This window comes from Corylus avellana, chromosome ca4 (assembly GCF_901000735.1).
Source record: "Corylus avellana chromosome ca4, CavTom2PMs-1.0".
Taxonomy (NCBI): domain Eukaryota; kingdom Viridiplantae; phylum Streptophyta; class Magnoliopsida; order Fagales; family Betulaceae; genus Corylus; species Corylus avellana.
In genome coordinates this window covers 34,278,802-34,296,416 of record NC_081544.1, presented here as the reverse complement: position 1 = coordinate 34,296,416, position 17,615 = coordinate 34,278,802, and the positions used below count along the sequence as shown (strand labels likewise).

Genomic DNA, 17,615 nt, shown 5'->3' with positions numbered 1-17,615 from the left:
TGTGAAAGGAAAAAGATTTTTGGAGGAAAGAGAGCAGGTCAAGTCTCGGCCAGGCCTAGCCTTTGGAATTACTATTCCTAGCTTGGGCCTTGCATCTTCTTGGTGGGCCGTCTTAACTAAGATAATTTTATTTACTTTTTTGATGATCTCTACGTATTTTTTCTATATTTCTATTTGGGCTGGTTGTATCATTTATTTTTCACAACAAAATAATTAATGGTGCACATGTTTGTATAAACCACGCACGGTTCGAGGATCATTAGCCAGTTAGCCGCTGACAGAGTGTAACGTAGATGAAATGCATGCATGCACTTGGTTGCAGTAGAAAGAGAAAATGTGCTGCATGGAGACATGAAGTGGCGCTACCTGTTAGTTAATCAGTTAATTAATTAGTTGAAAAAAAAAAAAAAAAACTACTTCATGGTTCAGAATTCACAGAGGGAGAGAGCCATGAGCCAGAGTACATGGCATAATCAGCCCATTAGAAACCTTTATTAGCATTTGCATTTTAAGTCTGCTTCTTACTCAGACACGAGCTTTCACTTTTGAGTAGCGAGTATTTTCGAAAAGTCAAAAGTTTGAATTGTACAATTACAAGATAAAATGATTGTGATATAATAATTGAAAATGCAACGTATAAATCAAATTACATTTATCTGGTGACAGTATGCCTGATGACTTTGATTGTTACACTCAGTCGTGCTTTCTGAAGCTGCTTCCCATGATTTACGGAGTCTGGAAAATGTACTGCCCGCAACAGCTTCAGTAACATCTTTGTATACTCCTTTAGTCTTTTTCCTAAACATTCTGCGTTTTTGTTTTTGAATATTATGATACATGGTTCTCAGCAGTGAAAAAGATGCTTGAACCTCCATACTGCATCAAATAAGTCACAGGAGAAACAAAAGGCAAATATCTAAGCAATCCAAGATCATGCAACAGCATCGGCCTGTCTTCGATTCAGTCGAGCGTATAAGCCATCCATGCGGAGAAGCTCCCTGTGACTGCCCATCTGTGCATTGGAATATAAGTTACATTCATAGCTTAAACTTCAGAATAGGATCAATAATGAGCGTTGAAGACAGCCACATCACAGTTTTTCATCTCATCGTAAAGCCTTGCAGCTCCATTATGAATAGGACGCTTATAGCTATAAGCTCCATCTAAATTGAAGGAGGGCAGACCTGTCATAAGTTCTATCTCCACTATACAATCTGCACCCTTACAAAGGACTGGCAAAGTTTATTGGCCCGATATATGTGCCATGCTCAAGCACGGGAGATTGTGGGATCAATCCCAATAAGGCTTTTGAGTAAAGGTGCCGCAGGGTTCTAGGGTGTCCAAAGACCCAAACCAAACTGAAACCAACCAATTTGGATCGGGTGCCATTTGGTTCCAAACAAATTTCGTTCTGTTCTATGTCCAAAACTTTGGACCTGAATGGTTTGCTTCGGCTCTCAGGTTAGGAGTTGTGTTACTAGAGCAAATCAAAACAAATTTTGTATGTATATTATCTTAACTATATGCATGTCTTTGTACTATACATTGCTGAATATGAAATTATAGATCCATCACACTTCTTCAACCCACAAAAACTTCTACACCTCTTCAAACATTTTGTATTATGTTATATGTTTTCTCTATATCTCTCACTCTTCTCTCTTTATATGTAGCCTTTTGTTTTGCTTTTTCAAGTGAAAAGAGAACCGTGGAACTGAACCAAACCAACCCAAAGATACTTTATTTGGGATTGGTTCAGCTCTATTGCTATGAGTTGAATTTTATGGAACCAAATTTAGTTGGTTTGGTTCTTAACTTACGTGGAACTGAATCAACCAAAACAGAGTTGTACCCTTACTGATATTCTTTTAACCAGGTTTTCATGAAGAAAATTTGTATAACTCATTATCAACAAACATATTCAGGGTAACAAACTTCCAAAAATGAAATGATGGATAAATTATCTAGGGGTTCAAAATAAATGGACAGAAAACTAACCTCAACAACTTGACCACCATCCATTACCACAATCCGGTCAGCAGCTTGAATTGTAGAAAGCCTGTAGAAAGTATGCAACCAATATAAGAAAATTGAAATAGGAATTTTATCGATATACCTTGGATGCACTACTTAGAACCTTCTATCAATCAAAACTTTGTAAAACAATTAAAACACTGAAAGTGAGGGTATTGGAGAACCACCTGTGTGCAATAACTATGGCACTTCTCTTTGTCTTCACATCACTTCTGACAGCACGAAGAACACCCTAGATATAGCGGCAAATGATATATTAATATATTTCTCCTTTTTGTTTTTCTTTTAGGTAAAGCAATAATACAGAAATATCATTCTCATTTTCCCCCCATGTGTGTCTGTATGCGTGCGAGTATTGAGATGGAGTTAATTCTAGATGCACTTACCTTGACATTGTGCTCACTCTCTGCATCTAGTGCACTAGTGGCTTCATCAAGGATCAATACAGTTGGGTCCCTAAGAATGGCCCGAGCAATGGCTATTCGCTGCTTTTGTCCCCCACTAAGCAAATCATCATCAACAAGTGTTTGGTAACCATTAGGCAGTGATGTGATAAAGTCATGGGCATATGCCTGCTTGGCAGCCCATTCAACATCCTCCTGCTTTACATCTCGTGTACATCCATATCTGATGTTTGAACTAATATCCATACGGAAAAGTCTAGGTTCCTGTGTAAAATTTTTGTGTAAGAAGAAAATATCTAATATATTAATTGAATTTATTTTTGCTTTAAGCAAATCAAGAACCTGTCCCACAAATCCAATTCTTTCCCTCCACCACATGATGTCCAACTCTTTAAGAGGGGTGCCGTCTATCAAAATCTGCAATTAAAATAACAATTACAAATGAAAAATTCAACTAATGGGCATCTGGACACCAATTATCATACTTAAGCAAGAAAGATTAATAGCATCACGGGCTATCAACCACTTCATCCTAAACCCCAAGAGGGAGAGCATCAATCAAAATCCCCAATTAGACCGACAACTGCTAATTAAAGGTTCAACTAATGCACATCTACAACCCAGTTACTTGAATGTAAGTAGTAGAAGATAAATAATTAGAAGCTCACTAAAAAGGAAATAGATCCCGAAAAGTGGAAGCTCAAAGTCATTAGCTGGCTACTGATAAGAAAAGGTCAAAAAGAAAATTGATATAAACATGACTCAGAGCAAAGGGACCGATGATCAACATCATACAAAACAACCAAACACAAGCGCATACAAGGGGAAAATCTTTTGAAACTAGATCCTTTGGTTTTTTTTTTGATAAGTACATTGGCCCCAAGGGGAGGGAGAAGGAGAGATTCAAACTAGATCCTTGGTTGCTGGAGTTGGATCCTAGAATGTCATATGTAACGACTTAGCTGAGAAGCTGATGGTGATCCGTTTGTCACAAATGGTAATTTCAGCAACTTACTTTTAAGTTATTCAAGAAAGAAACATAGAGAGTATCTTCAGGTAATTCTTTGTTTCTTCAAAACCTTTTCTTTTAACACAAAGAAATTGTTTTAAACACGATTTCCTTCCAATTTAATGCATTAGTGACAAATGTTGAATCAAGGCTAGATATATTACCTGACCATTTGTCGGCTCATAAAGACGGAGCAAAAGATTCACCAGTGTGCTCTTTCCACTACCACTAAGACCAACCTAGGCAGTATAAAAACAGAGTTTATTTCCTATGGTCATTGTAGCACAAAAAGGAATCAAATAAAGCAAATAGAAGTACTCTCTTACGATTGCAACCACTTCACTAGGATGCACTGAAATGCTTACATGTTGAAGTACATGAACCTGTTCAGATGTCTAACTATTAGTTCCTTCTGAAGTAGCCAAACCGGTAATTTTCAGTAAAAGTAGAATCACCGAATCAATTTAGGATCAGGTAGCCTAATTAAACAAAGCAGGAAGCATCAGAAATGCTAGTGGAATAATCTAACAGCCTGGATTTCAACTATTGGTTAATTTAAACTAGTGTATTATACCAGATGAACTATGTAATGCTATTACAGGAATTTATCCCACTAAATACTGAAAGGAAATGAAATAACATCCTATAGCGTAATGAAAATGCTTTATCAGGTAGGATAAAAACTAATCAGCTCCTAAATAATTAAAACTACTCCTCGCTGTATAGGCTATAAATACATGCTCCTAAGACAACCAACACGTTGAGATACTCTACCACTTGACTGGAGTGTTTCCTGCACAACAGAACAGGGAACATCTTCTGTATGCAGGCATTCTTTCCTACCTAGCACCATTTGTATTCCACAGAGGTGGTAGAGCATTGAAGATATTAACGAAAACAGAAGTGTCAAATATCATGAGCCAGATGTAGTATTTATAATATTGAGCATGGGATACGTACTGTTGGCCTTGAAGAATAATGAAAAGAAACATTTACAAACTCAATATGTCCCAACAGCCGTCGCAACTTCAATCCTGTAGAGTAGTACCATCTAAAATCCATAATTTAACTAAAGAAAAAGAGAACTTTTTAACAAAAAAAGATGCATCGAGTGTTATATCAGCTGAATGGGTAGAATTCAAAATCCATAATCCCAGGTATCTTTCAATTGTTTGCAGCCTCCCCCCCACCCCTAGTAATGTCTTCTCACTAGAATCATCTTAGTGAGAGAGATATTTCAACAATAATTTTCTAATTCCTTAGGTTCAAAAAATAAAAATTGTAATTTTAAGCATCATGTGCAAACAGTAAGAGCAGGTTCTGGTTGCCTCTAACATCTCGTTATAATATGCATCATGCCTAAATGACACCAAGAGTGTTCTGTTCAGATACAGGTAGATGTTTGAAAAGATAATCTCACGTTGTTCATTGCACTAGCAATTTGGGAAATGGAGCTTGTTGAAAATGAAATGATGATGATGGCCAGTACGCTAACCTTTTGATATGAATTGATCACTGGGAAAGAGATCCATCAACTGGAAGACTTTTTCACTTGCCCCAACAGATTGCATCAAAGATGATAAATTGTCCCCCACCCACCATGTTGAATAAATTAGCCATTCGCTGTACAATATAAACTTTGTAAGTTGCTCTGCTGTTATATGGCCAGCTAGAATAGACGCTCCTCCCAACAGGACAGAAATAACCTACAAAATTAAATTTGCTAATAAATACTGAAGTCAACCACTAGAACTGAAGAACAAATAGAAAATAAAACTTTCACTTGATGATACAAATGAATTTAAAAACATAATCCAAAGCTGATAAAGCTTCAACATTTATCAAACAAATAATCCATTCATCCATAACATCCAAATTTCATGCGCTGATGACGAATTACACAAGCTTTGCTTCAAGTCCAAACAGAGTGCAGCTGGAAGCAATTTCTTAAATTAAAGAAACACTTTTTCTTAAAACACAATTAGAGATGAGATAACAAAAATACATTAACCTGGGATATACTACCACATAGGCTAATGATATACCGGTTAAAAAGTCTTTACTTCAAGCCAAAACGCTGGGACAGAAAGCAAAAACTCATGTTTAAATCACATAGATTATTGATTATCAACTGGAAATTCTTCATACAAGAATTAAATTTTTGAGAAGGAAAAAGATAAAAATAATTATCTTGAACACTCAAAATCACGATTCTGAAAAACACTGAAAAAGCAAGACCTGAGTTGAGTGATAAAGAGTATTGAAGCTCAGGTTCCAAAAACCATATGCAGCACTTTGTCGCAAGCTTATATCAGCTAATTTCCCCAGCCAATGCATGTACCTATACACCATAGTAGGAAAAATTATCTGTTAAAGCCCGTTAACAATACAACACGTGTCTGTTTCCATTTGTTTATAAGTACACTGCATTACAGAAAGTTAAGTGAAGAATCACTGACTATTAAAGAAAGACAGGACCTCTGGTAGCAATGTTTACCTTCTAAGTTCACCTTCCTCTGTTCCATAAACGCGAACAGTTCTCATCAAAGAGAAGGTCTCCTGAGCAACCTGCATTAGATAATGAAGCATTGCTTTTTATAGAAATCATCCACAGATCATAATTTTCAATGGCAAACCATAGATAAGGAGTCTTATTCTACTTCATTGGCAGAAGCAGTACATTCTTGGATTAACCTAGCTGCCTTCTTCTGGTACCTATAAAAAGAACATAAGCAAAGTCAACAAAATTTCCGAAGAAACAAAAGCAAAACAAGAAAGAGAGAAAAGAGAGAGATAGTGAGAGACTGAAGGCATTAAGCAAAGGATAAATAAGAGTGCGCCAGTCTATATGCCTGCGTGCATTTTTATGTCTCAGCATGTACAATCAATATCTTCCATAAAGACAAAGGGATTTCAAAAAAAAATGGGCCTTCCATTCTCTTTGTGAAGCCTATTTTGAAGCAAATTTACACATAAAAGGCTAAAACTAGAACCATCTAATTGTCCTTTACCCATATTGCCATTTCTAATTTTAAACTTTCTCCTCTAGTCATGCACCCACCTAACCGCCTCATTAGGATCACAAGATGTTACATCAAAGTACATTCATTAAGTCAAGGTCAATTTTCAACTAAAAAAGTCAGAAAATAAATAAGTAAATCTTACCTGCCATAGAGCAGCATAACTGCTGATAAAGTAGAGCAAATCATCAATGTACACAAACCAAGTGGCCGAGATATAGTTAGCAAGTAAACCAATGCACCCGCTCCCTGACATATAATAATGCAAAACACAAACTTGAGCCTCAAACAAAGGCAAATCAGAAAGGTGTTAATTGTTCAATCAGCAAAGGAACCTGTAAAACATTGCGTAATATCATATTAAGATCATTCCCAATAACCCGTGACACTTGCTGACAATCCGCCCCAAGCCTACTTGTCAAATCACCAACTGTTTCAGAGTCAAAAAAGGATATATCCTACAAAAGAGATACTGCAAAAATAAGTTAAACTAAACACCATATCTAAACAGAATTAGCTTGCTTGATCGTTGAACATGACAGTATATTTCAGAACCTGCAGGAGAAGGGAAGAATATAATGTTTCCCTCATTCGCTTGACCTGCAGAATGTTATAAAAGCTCCATTCAGCATAAAAATAAAAATTAAACTACTGTCTGAAGACAAGTACCAAGTAATTGTAAGGCAGAAAGCTAAATGGAAAATAATAATAATAATCCATTCCACATCACCATAAACATAGCCCTGCTAGTAAACAATATATGCCATCTAATTTTGATCTTATAATTCACAAAACATAGTCTAGTTTACAGGAAAGCTAGGGTTGATAAACACATTTTCTAGCACCCATGGAAGCAATTTTCAGATTACATAACAAGATAGCAAGTCAATATAATAACTCGAATTACCCATCCAATAAGGCATGCATACATACATACATACATTTTGTATGCATACGTACATTTTATATGCTTTTATATATGTATAAAAAGAACAGAGAAAGATAGAACTCACGAGGATCATATTTGCAATGCCGAAGCAGCAACCTCGCACACCACTGAAGTTCAAAGAAACAGAGTATGGGGTCAGCTGCTCTGTCACATGGTTCATCAACAGGCTCAAATTCCACGCAAGGAGAGCAATAATTATTATCATATGAATCAGAACAACACCATTAAAAACAATATAAACTGCTCATTATAGAGCCTATAGCCATGTTCTTTAGGCCCAAAAAAAGTGTGTCATGCAACAATTTGCAACTTAAGGAAGAAGGGTACTTTGACCATACAAGATCTTGACCTGCATATTCCTGAAGTGAAGCACAGCAGAACCAAGAGACGCACATTTCGATGGAATACCGCGATGTCACCGCTCTGTGCCGAAAATATCGAGGCCGTCAAGTAATGCGGCACCGAAATCTCCGAAAGCTACAACGGCAAATTTTACGAAATTAGCAATCAAACAAATACACCAATCGAAATTCTAATGAGCTCACAAAATCAGAAAAGGCACGCACCGCCGCGAGAATTAGGGCAGCGAATGCGGCGAAGATGACCCAACGGTCCTGAGCGATGAGGTTCCACATTCGGGTAAGAGCCCGCGACACGGTCACCGGCTCGGCCAGTAATTTTAATTCGACGTCTTGGTCGAAGCTCCACCATTTTCCACCGGGCAAGACCGACCCAACAACGCGAATCCATCTCCGAAGCCTCTCGAAAGGCTCGATGTTTTTCTCCCCAGAAGCTTCTGGAGAGTTGTGGATAGAGAACCCATTGATTGAAGCTGATTTTGGAGGAGGCAAAAGAATGCGTCGTCTGGAGGTAGAGGAAGTGTTGGGAAGATATACGCGGAGTCTGGTGCTGGAGTCGGGATGGAGGCTTTTGCACTGAACTTTCAAGAGAGGGGGTTTAGGGTGTATTACATTGCAGAGTAGCAGAGCCATAGGTCGGCAACTGTACTGATACGCAGAAAATGGTGCAAAGCAGAGTGGGAGAGAAGGAGAGGTGTTGGATATTATAGAGGCTATGAGGTCGAGCTTTTTACGCGAAGAGGAGGGATTAGAGAAGGCTCCACTCCATTTTCCGAAATTTTTGGCGTGCAAGATTTGGCTTCGTCATAATTGCTACAAAACAAGAGGGGGCCCGATAGCATCGGCCTTGGGGGAACATGGTGCTTTACGCTACTAGCTTTCACGGCGACGTTTTACGGTTGTTAAATCGACAAAAAGCCTTTTAACGACAGCTTCTAGTGACGAGGTTTTATTTTACACTCTTTACCGCGTGCTTTTCTACGGCGAAATGTTTGTTTGGTCGATATATTGGTTCCCACGTCCCACCATTTGGAGACGTGTTACGGCGTTAGGCACCGGGGCTCTAGGCGTCTCCTACACTAACCGCCCTTTTGAAATTCTGTTCCAACATTAGTTAGTTTAATTGAGCATTAAGCGTATAATTGTTATATATATTCTGAATAAATGTTAATTTAATAAAATAAATTCTTTCAAACTAACTTAAAGGAAAATAAAAGTCCCTTTCAAATTCACACCTACGAAAGGCCATTACCTAGTCTTTATATATTATTAGCAAGAATATCCATATATGAAAAAATACAAAAGATGTAGAAAACCTCAGATAGATCATAATTTTGTGGGTTTTTTGTTTTGTTTTCCTTGAGTACTTTTCGAGTACACGTAACTTTGCATTCAACTATCGTTTGATGTAATTAATTGAAAAAAAAAAAAAAAAAAAACTATCGTTTGATGTAATTTTCTTTTTTCATTTATGCACTGTCAACATTTCAAAGTAGAAAAAAATATATACAATATATCAAAAATCTGCCTCTATTTTTTTTGTTTGTTGTAGTTTACAACCCAATTCTAATGCCATATTTGACTCACTAAACCTTCAAACACTCATATTTGTATTCTCATTTTTAATACATTGACTATGCATACTAGTCCTTGACACTTTTTTTTTTTTTTTAATCAAATGCGGAAAAATGGCTATAAGGGAAGTCCTTGACACTTGAATCATGCAAGATAGTTACAAGTTAGAATAACATTCTATTGATAGTAATAGAAGCGTCTTTGATACTTCAAGGTAGCAAGAGAAGATATATAGAGATTCGTGCATACATGTCTCTAGTCTCCTACTAACCTTATCGAGGTTGGGGACATGTTTTGGTTCTGCATCAAGTAAGGCAATTGTCATCAATCAGCCATTTATTCGACCTTCGATGATGCAAGAGAATGTAATTCGCCTTTCTTTTAAAATTTTGTTAGTTTTTTGCATTTATTTGAGACTCGATGAACCATGTCTTTTTGGAAGGGGTTAATGGGTCCTATTTATTTTAGTGGGTTCGCTCGTCCCTTAGGGCCATGTTTAGACTGGCTCAATATTAAGCCGATGCGAACTAAAGGCCTATGGGCCCTAAGGGAATTGATTGGGCTAGGCCTCCTATCTTATATTCATGATTTAGATATTAAATTAAAAAATTATTACAAGTAAAGATTGTTCAATTTTAGTCAAATATAAATAGTTTAAGATCCAAATTTAAATGTGTCCACATGCAGTAAAAGTAAAGAGTATGTTATTTCCTTCCCCAATTTATTTATTTATTTTTTTGTGTGTGTAAAATTTGCACACAATGCTCACCCTCACCCACGGATTTAAACTAAAATACAGATGATACAAAATTTTACATAATCAAGGCAAAGATAAGGTAAAAGGAAGGCTTGCTAACATGCTTTTTTTTTTTTTTTCCGAAAAAATGTTTTGATATGATATTAATGGAAAAATTATTTTTATGTTTACAATGATGTTTTGTGTTTTGAATTGTTTATTAAAATTTTTATTTGAAAAAAAAATATAAAAGATAAAAAATAAAATAAAATTTTAATAAACATAAGCAAAAATTGTGTAAAACTATAATGTAAAGCTCACGGAAATATCATTATTTATATGAGTAATGAGATATATACTCTTACTTTTTCACAATCATTTTTTCATATTTATAAGTCACTTTTAAAATTATCATAATTTAAAATTATTTATAAATGTAAAAAAAAATAAATATAAAAAAGTGATGTACGTTACGTAGCGTTACTCTGAAATCTACGCTACGGGACGACGTCCTTGCGTCCAAGCTTCAATACACGCCGTCAATTTCGGGACGGCTTTCGTCGAGGCTTGATGTCAGTGTCGCTGCCTAAAACGCCGTCGTTGTTTGTTGACATACTGTGATATTCCCAGTGACGTGTTCAACATTACCAAGCTTCCGTTTCCCGTGAGAAAATCCGAGGCTACTACAGTCGCCACACGGCTCTCGCCTACATAACGCCACGTTAACATTCTTTCGGACAATAATACATCTATCAAGTCGACAAATTCTCTACACTATTCCAAGACTCCAAGCAATCGAGAGCAAAAGAGACGGGTATTTTAGTCATTGCAACTTCATCAACCACCTAAATATCTCTCCTCCAACTGTCTTTTCAGCGGGAATCGGAATCCCATCCCTCCCTCTTACTCTCTCTCTCTCTTTCTCTCTTGTTTATCCACTGGCACCATGGCCGTGGTTCTCGGAAATTTAGCTCTGTTACTAGACTTGGCCTCGCCTCGGACCGTAACACCGGACCGCAAGACCCGTACGGTGGCGCTCGACGTATTATTGAACCTGCCGAAGAGATTAGACCCTCACGCTCACTACCACGCTTCTGTTGCCTCCAAGAGCTTCGATTCGGACGGGGAGGCTAGGAGCCAGCGCATCGTGGCGCGCGGCAAGTCGAATTCGAAGGTTAACGGCGTGGATTTCGACGCGGGCTCGAGCGACGAGGAGGGGGATCAGGAGGAGCCGTTCGATTGGGAGAAGGAAATGCGGAAGAGAGTGAAGGAGATCGAGGAGAGGAGGGAGCTGGTGAAGAAAGCGGAGGAGTTGCAGAGCCAAGTGGAGGATGGTGATGAAGGCGAGGGCGATGAAGAGACCGAGGAAGAGAAGAGGATGAGAGTGAGGAAAGAGCTAGAAAAGGTTAGTTTGTTGATCCTAATTTTTTTTTTTTTTTTTTTGCTTGTGATTTGTTTGGCTCATTAGAAAATGTTGGTAAAAGAGTCCTCTTGCTTGGTATTAGTGGATTTGCCTTTACATGTGGTATTGTTGTTGCTGGGAGAGAGGCAGGTGGCTAAGGAGCAGGCGGAGCGGAGAGCCACGGCACAGTTGATGTTCGAGTTGGGCCAAAAGGCTTATGGAAAGGGTATGTACGGACGGGCCATTGAGTTTCTCGAAGGTGCTCTTACTATCATCCCTAGGTCCACACTATTTGGTGGTGAGGTTGGTTTTAGTATCCACTGCAAAAATCTCTTTTTGGGTACGTAGGAGATGTTTGATCACTGACTAAAACCGAAAGTTTTTTTTATTTTTTATTTTTTTTGGATTGATTGTGGTGTTTCCAGATTCAAATATGGCTTGCTATGGCTTATGAAGCCAATAACCGCCACAGAGATTGCATTGCTCTTTACCGGCAATTGGAGAGGCAGCACCCAAGTGTCAGTATCCGACGCCAAGCTTCAGAGCTTCGCTACATTTTGCAGGCACCCAAGCTGAAGATTTCCCAGGAGGAGATGGTTACCATTCCGCTGATAGGTTCTACTTATGACAGGTAATTTGGTTCTTTTCATTCTGCTAATTGGTAAAATTTGATCAAGCGTATATGTTTCACATGCCCTGTATTATTTACCAATACCATCATTTATGGTATACATTTTATGTTATTCAATTCTTATTGGGTTCGTGGCAGTGCGTAAACTGCCTGCTGATGGTACCCGAAATCCCCCTGTACTTGCCTGTAAGGTAGTGCTCTCTCCTAGAGAGTGAGTCCTTGATCCATTTGTAAGTCATTGTGTGTGAAAGCAAGTTCTTGGTGAGTTAGCATGAAGTTAGAAATAGCTAATTAACAACCCCCACCCCATCCCCTCCCCACCCCCCCCCCCTTTCACATTCTCTTCTTGTCTGAATATATGCTTATGTAGTTTCTGGAGGCAGCCCGAGTATTAAGTATATAACCAGTTTATTTCAGTGAGTTGGTTCCTCGATTCTTGAACTTCTTATGAGAGATGAGGTTTCCTGTGGGTATTAGTTAGAGATCCACATTTGCCCATGAGATGAATGTGGTTACTTGGCTTGGCCAACACCTGTATTTGTGTGGGCAGCCACCAGAGGCAAAACAATATGAAGCATCAGGGACTTCAAGTGGCTCCTAAAATGATATAAACTCGTCTAAGTTGTAGAAATATGAAGTGTTGCCAATTACTTGGATACTACTATCACGTCTTCTGGTGCACAACAAATTCTTTTTTATGGACTACCAGAAATTTGAAATCGAATGCTAAGTCATATCATTATAATTGTGTCCTCATCCTCTGCAACAGATCATTTACTTCCAACATGAGTTGCTTCTCATTAAGAAGATTGATACTTTGAGAAGTCTTTTAGTGAGCCTATAATACAGCATGTTGAGACGCCAATCAACTCAAAGGGTTATGCCTATGGGTTTAGGTCCAACTACCACGTGATACCTATTTCCATAAAATGTAAACTGCCACGTGAATTTATAAGGAAGTTGCAGTAAAAGTTATAGTATCCCAAGCATTTTCCTTTAATTCCATCTAGGAGCTTGGCCTTGGCCTTGCCTTTTCTTCTGGGGAAGTGTTTAAAATTTAATGCATTTACTAACTGAGTCATATTTCAGATTCTGATTTCTTCTGTTACTTTGAGTGAATTAAAAAGTACCTGGAGGTGTTGTTTGTGTGTGATTATTGCAGCTATGCTGGAACATGGAGTGATAAATACAAGAACCGGGATCAGAAGAGAAGTTGGTCAACAACCAATCAGCTTCCATCATCCAAAGACTATCTGGGTGACTTTCTGGTTTGGCGACCTCCTACCGGAGTGGAGAAAAGTCAAGCTTTCTGGGTTGCGTTGACATTATGGTTGGGCTTGGTTGGAGCTGCCCTCTTTCTACAAAGATGAATCATACATAGATATGTCATTGGTATTTGTCAATTCATGATGTGTTAAGTAAAAAATATAGGTTGTAATTATGTTCTTTATGTAACTTTAATTTTAATCGAGAAAATGTTGTGTGCATGAAGTAGAAAGATGCATTCATTTCTCAGTGTTCTTCTTATACTGCTTGTATTTCTTTCTGCCACCCTTATTTCCTTCCTTCTATACTAGCACTTCCTCCAGAACCTCCATTGGTGCACCGCCGAACTTCTTCAAAGAGGCTATCCAATTCTAGGAGGAAATTTTACACGTCATCTTTATCTAGCTGGTGCTTGCATTTAACCAGTCTTCATTCAAAGACTGGGATTACTTTTGATTTAGCCACTATTTCGCTTTCTTATGACCATTGAAGTCATCTTTTTTGTTGATAAAATAGAAGATTATTAGGAGTATTATACCTAATTCGAACCTAATACATGATGCCATTAAGAACAGTACAAATATTGTGAGTTCTACCATGAAACATGCTTGTTCCTCTCCCTCTAGATTGTGGAAATCGTCTCAGTGAATATAAGACTGCAAATCGGGCTTACGAGGGATTTGTTTCTATGATTTTGACACATCCATCCTATTATAGTTGCCTAGTTTCTACTAACCATTTACGTAGATTGCATTTATCACAAATTGAATACCAGATAAGATGCACTCAAAAAATGAATAAGAAAAGAAAGAAGAGGTAGATTGTTAAGTTTCATGTGTTTTATGGTAGGACCGTTTATCCCTCCATCTATAGCTTGTGTTGTGTCTATTTCTATCATGTTTTCGACAGTTTTCCCAAATATTATTTGTAGTGGTGAAAGGCCAAAGCTCTAACTCTAGATGTGTAATACACATTCTTTTTAATATAATTGTTGAGCCCAAAAGAACTCCATCTATCTTTTACTGATAGAGCTGCTCGTGAACAGGCACGGGATCAAATTATTTATTAAATAAATAAAGCATGAATAAAAATTTAGGCTTGTTTATTATTAAATGAGGTAAACTCATATAAATTCCATTAGCTTGTATAAACTCGTATAACTTAATTTTTATTATTTTTATTATATTAGTTTTAAATTTTGTAATGATAACATATTAAGAGTGCGTTTGAAATTACGATTTTGCAAGAATGATCTGCGTTTTTAAAAGATATCGCTATACGTAAGACGTTTGGCATTACGATTTAAAAATCAATTAATTTAAAATAGAAAAAAAAAATTAAGATTTCTATAAGCAGGTTAAAGGGTATTTATTTGAAAATTTGCAAATTTAAATCAAAATCATGATTTCGTAAAAGCTTTTTAACATATTTTACCAAGTACTTTTGCGATTTTAAAAAGTAACGATTTCAAAAATGCAATTTTTTAAAACACATTTATTGAAATTGCAATCTCAAATGGACTCTAAATATTTAAAAATAAATTATCTTCATAATATAATAGATATAGTTTGAATTGTTGTAATTTTTAAAAAATAAAAATTTTAAAACATAGTTAATGAAAGTGATTTTTAATAACACTGACAAAATCTTAGTTCCATCATTAAAACCATGCATTTTTTAAAAAAAAAATGCACCACATTGCCTATTGTGCAAAGTGCCATTTTTTTCAATGGTACTTTCAAATAAAGGGCCCAAACACACTCTTAAACCCTTTATCCAACGTCTTGCTTATAGCCTAGTCCACTTGGTGAAATCATCTATTGGACTTTAAAGAAAAAAAAAAAAGCCTAACTAAGCTTTTGTTTGGGTCCTGGATCTGGATGAATCAAGAGCGATTGGTTATACTGGACATAGGACCACGAATTTCAGTAGACCGTCAGAAGATCACTAATGCGCCATTCTCAGCCCAAGTCGTTCCCAATTCCACCACTACCCCCATCCAACCCCAAACCCTAAGGGCAAACCCGTCAACCCAAAATATCCCATCCCCCATTTCCCATCGTCCACCCCATAAATCCCCAAACCCTACCCCTCCTATCAATACTTCGTCTCTCGGCCGCCGAAAACCCTAAATCTTCACACGCAGAGCGCGAGAGAGATCGAGAATGACGACTAGGTTCAAGAAGAACAGGAAGAAGAGAGGGCACGTGAGCGCGGGACATGGCCGTATCGGAAAGCACAGGAAGCATCCGGGAGGTCGCGGTAACGCCGGAGGCATGCACCACCACCGGATCCTCTTCGACAAGTACCATCCCGGGTACTTCGGCAAGGTAGGTATGCGGTACTTCCACAGGCTCCGCAATAAGTTTTTCTGCCCCATCGTTAACGTAGACAAGCTATGGTCCCTGGTCCCCAAGGACGTGAAGGAAAAGGCCTCCAAGGACAACGCTCCCCTCATCGATGTGACCCAGTTCGGCTACTTCAAGGTCCTCGGAAAGGGCATGCTGCCAGAGAACCTGCCCATCGTTGTCAAGGCAAAGCTCATCTCCAAAACCGCCGAGAAAAAGATCAAGGAGGCCGGTGGCGCTGTTGTTCTCACAGCTTAGGTTCCGCTGTGCTTTTTGTTATTAGTTTTTTGTTTCTTTGAAATTTTGTTCTGTTTGGGAACTTCAGTCAAGACGTGTTTCGTATTATTACGATTATTATCTGTTTTTCACTGAGATTCAAATGATGGGATTATTTTATGGTTGCATTATTTTTTTTGCAATGGTAGAATTAATGGTTTAATGCTTGGTATTATGTGATTTTGTTGTTTCACTTTAGAATAACTGTTTTGAGTTAAAATGATGATGAGCAATTTTATTTTGATGCTAGAATTCGAAAAAAAAATACTTAAGCTGGATTGTTTCGCGTTTTGCATCAAACTGTTAAATGAGATTTAATGGTTAGATATATTACCATTTTACTTGTTTGTGCTTTTGAATTGGCCACATTGTTGGGTTCCTATTTGGAAAGGAGTGCTAGCAGTGATATTGCTTTGCTTTAGGATTCATATTTTGTGTTTTTATGAGGATTTGTTTCTCAAGGCAGGGGCACTCGGTGTTTTAGATTTGACAATGTAAAATTATATTGTAGGGCAGATCTCTGCTTAATGGGAATTGTGCAATCAATCCAGTGCAAAATAAATCATTAAGGTTTTGCTTCAATGTATTACAGTCTATGATATGTATATTTTATCATTGAAAGCGTCAGTAGTCTATATGTAATGTTTTAGCGGTAAGCAGTAGCTTGGTTCAAGGTACTTCCTCCGGACATATGAATGGGTGCATTCTTTTGGGAAATGAGTATCCATTGCAGCCCTTCCTTTATTTTATTACATTGGTCTTTTCTTCTTCTAGTTCAATGTTTTTGTCTTATTTTTCATCCTCACCTGTTCTTGTGCCTATGCTGTTGCATTTGCAACTTGTTTGTCCTCATTCCTTTTTAGGAAATGGCCTTCCTAGCCTATTGATGTAATGGGGCATTTTATCTTCAGAAACTGATTGAGGGTTCTTTTGGGTTTAGGGTTTGATACTATGATTGTTCAATATCCTAATATCAAGTAGTTGGGCTTACTTCCCTGTCTGTTAACTGAGGAAAATTTTCTGTTTCTACTAGAGTCGGGTATTGTTTACATATCAGTAGTTCTTTGATGCCAAAATTATGAACTCAAGTTCATGCCTTAGATTTATGTTCAGTTCTCTGTATTTTTTTTTTTTTCTTTCATGGATGACCTTGTATCCTCTGCTTCTTCGGGCTGTTTTTGCCTTTTGCCTCGTAAGAATTTTCATGAAAGTGATTGAATTGACCATGCCTTGGTTAAATCATGGATTTTAATGGTCGAGCAGTATATTCTCCTCTTCTTTTTCACCAAACATTTTTTTATGGCTTTCTTTGCTTGCACATACTGTGAAATATACAGCTCTATGCCTCTCTTAAGGTATTTTTGCGACTGTAGCTTATGGTAGATAGTGTTGACACAGGTATTACAATTTATTCTAGAATTCCAAGTTGGACTTCTGCCACACTATAATTCCTGTGTTTATTGGCATTCGATTATTACTTGGCTATTTTTAATCTAGATTTTTAGAATTCATGTTAGGGGGACGAAGTCCAATGAAAAGTTATTCTTCCGTTTGATGTGGTAGAACCGGCAATAGAGCATTGATAACTTGGTACTTCATGGGTACT

At 37.5% G+C, this 17,615-nt stretch overlaps 3 protein-coding genes across 3 annotated transcripts; 2 read left to right on the top strand and 1 right to left on the bottom strand.

Annotated features, from left to right (window-relative positions):
• Nucleotides 1-494: 494 nt before the first annotated feature.
• On the bottom strand, nt 495-8,550 carry LOC132177291 (ABC transporter B family member 26, chloroplastic). The gene is made up of 18 exons (XM_059589551.1): nt 7,983-8,550; nt 7,766-7,893; nt 7,481-7,523; nt 7,023-7,067; nt 6,803-6,925; nt 6,613-6,716; nt 6,108-6,162; nt 5,945-6,015; nt 5,686-5,788; nt 4,943-5,153; nt 4,408-4,481; nt 3,774-3,830; nt 3,612-3,686; nt 2,781-2,855; nt 2,421-2,702; nt 2,202-2,266; nt 1,999-2,059; nt 495-1,012 (listed from the first exon to the last, which is right to left on the bottom strand). The coding sequence occupies exons 1-18, from the start codon at nt 8,406-8,408 to the stop codon at nt 932-934; spliced, it is 2,079 nt and encodes a 692-aa protein (XP_059445534.1). The 5' UTR covers nt 8,409-8,550; the 3' UTR covers nt 495-931.
• Nucleotides 8,551-10,954: 2,404 nt separating this feature from the next.
• On the top strand, nt 10,955-13,644 carry LOC132177610 (uncharacterized). The gene is made up of 4 exons (XM_059590000.1): nt 10,955-11,491; nt 11,639-11,791; nt 11,914-12,119; nt 13,282-13,644. The coding sequence occupies exons 1-4, from the start codon at nt 11,033-11,035 to the stop codon at nt 13,487-13,489; spliced, it is 1,026 nt and encodes a 341-aa protein (XP_059445983.1). The 5' UTR covers nt 10,955-11,032; the 3' UTR covers nt 13,490-13,644.
• A 1,817-nt stretch (nt 13,645-15,461) lies between these two features.
• LOC132178683 (large ribosomal subunit protein uL15x) lies at nt 15,462-16,140 on the top strand. Its single transcript, XM_059591178.1, has one exon. It carries the CDS (start codon nt 15,551-15,553, stop codon nt 15,989-15,991), a length of 441 nt encoding a protein of 146 aa, XP_059447161.1. The 5' UTR covers nt 15,462-15,550; the 3' UTR covers nt 15,992-16,140.
• The last annotated feature ends 1,475 nt before the right edge of the window (nt 16,141-17,615 follow it).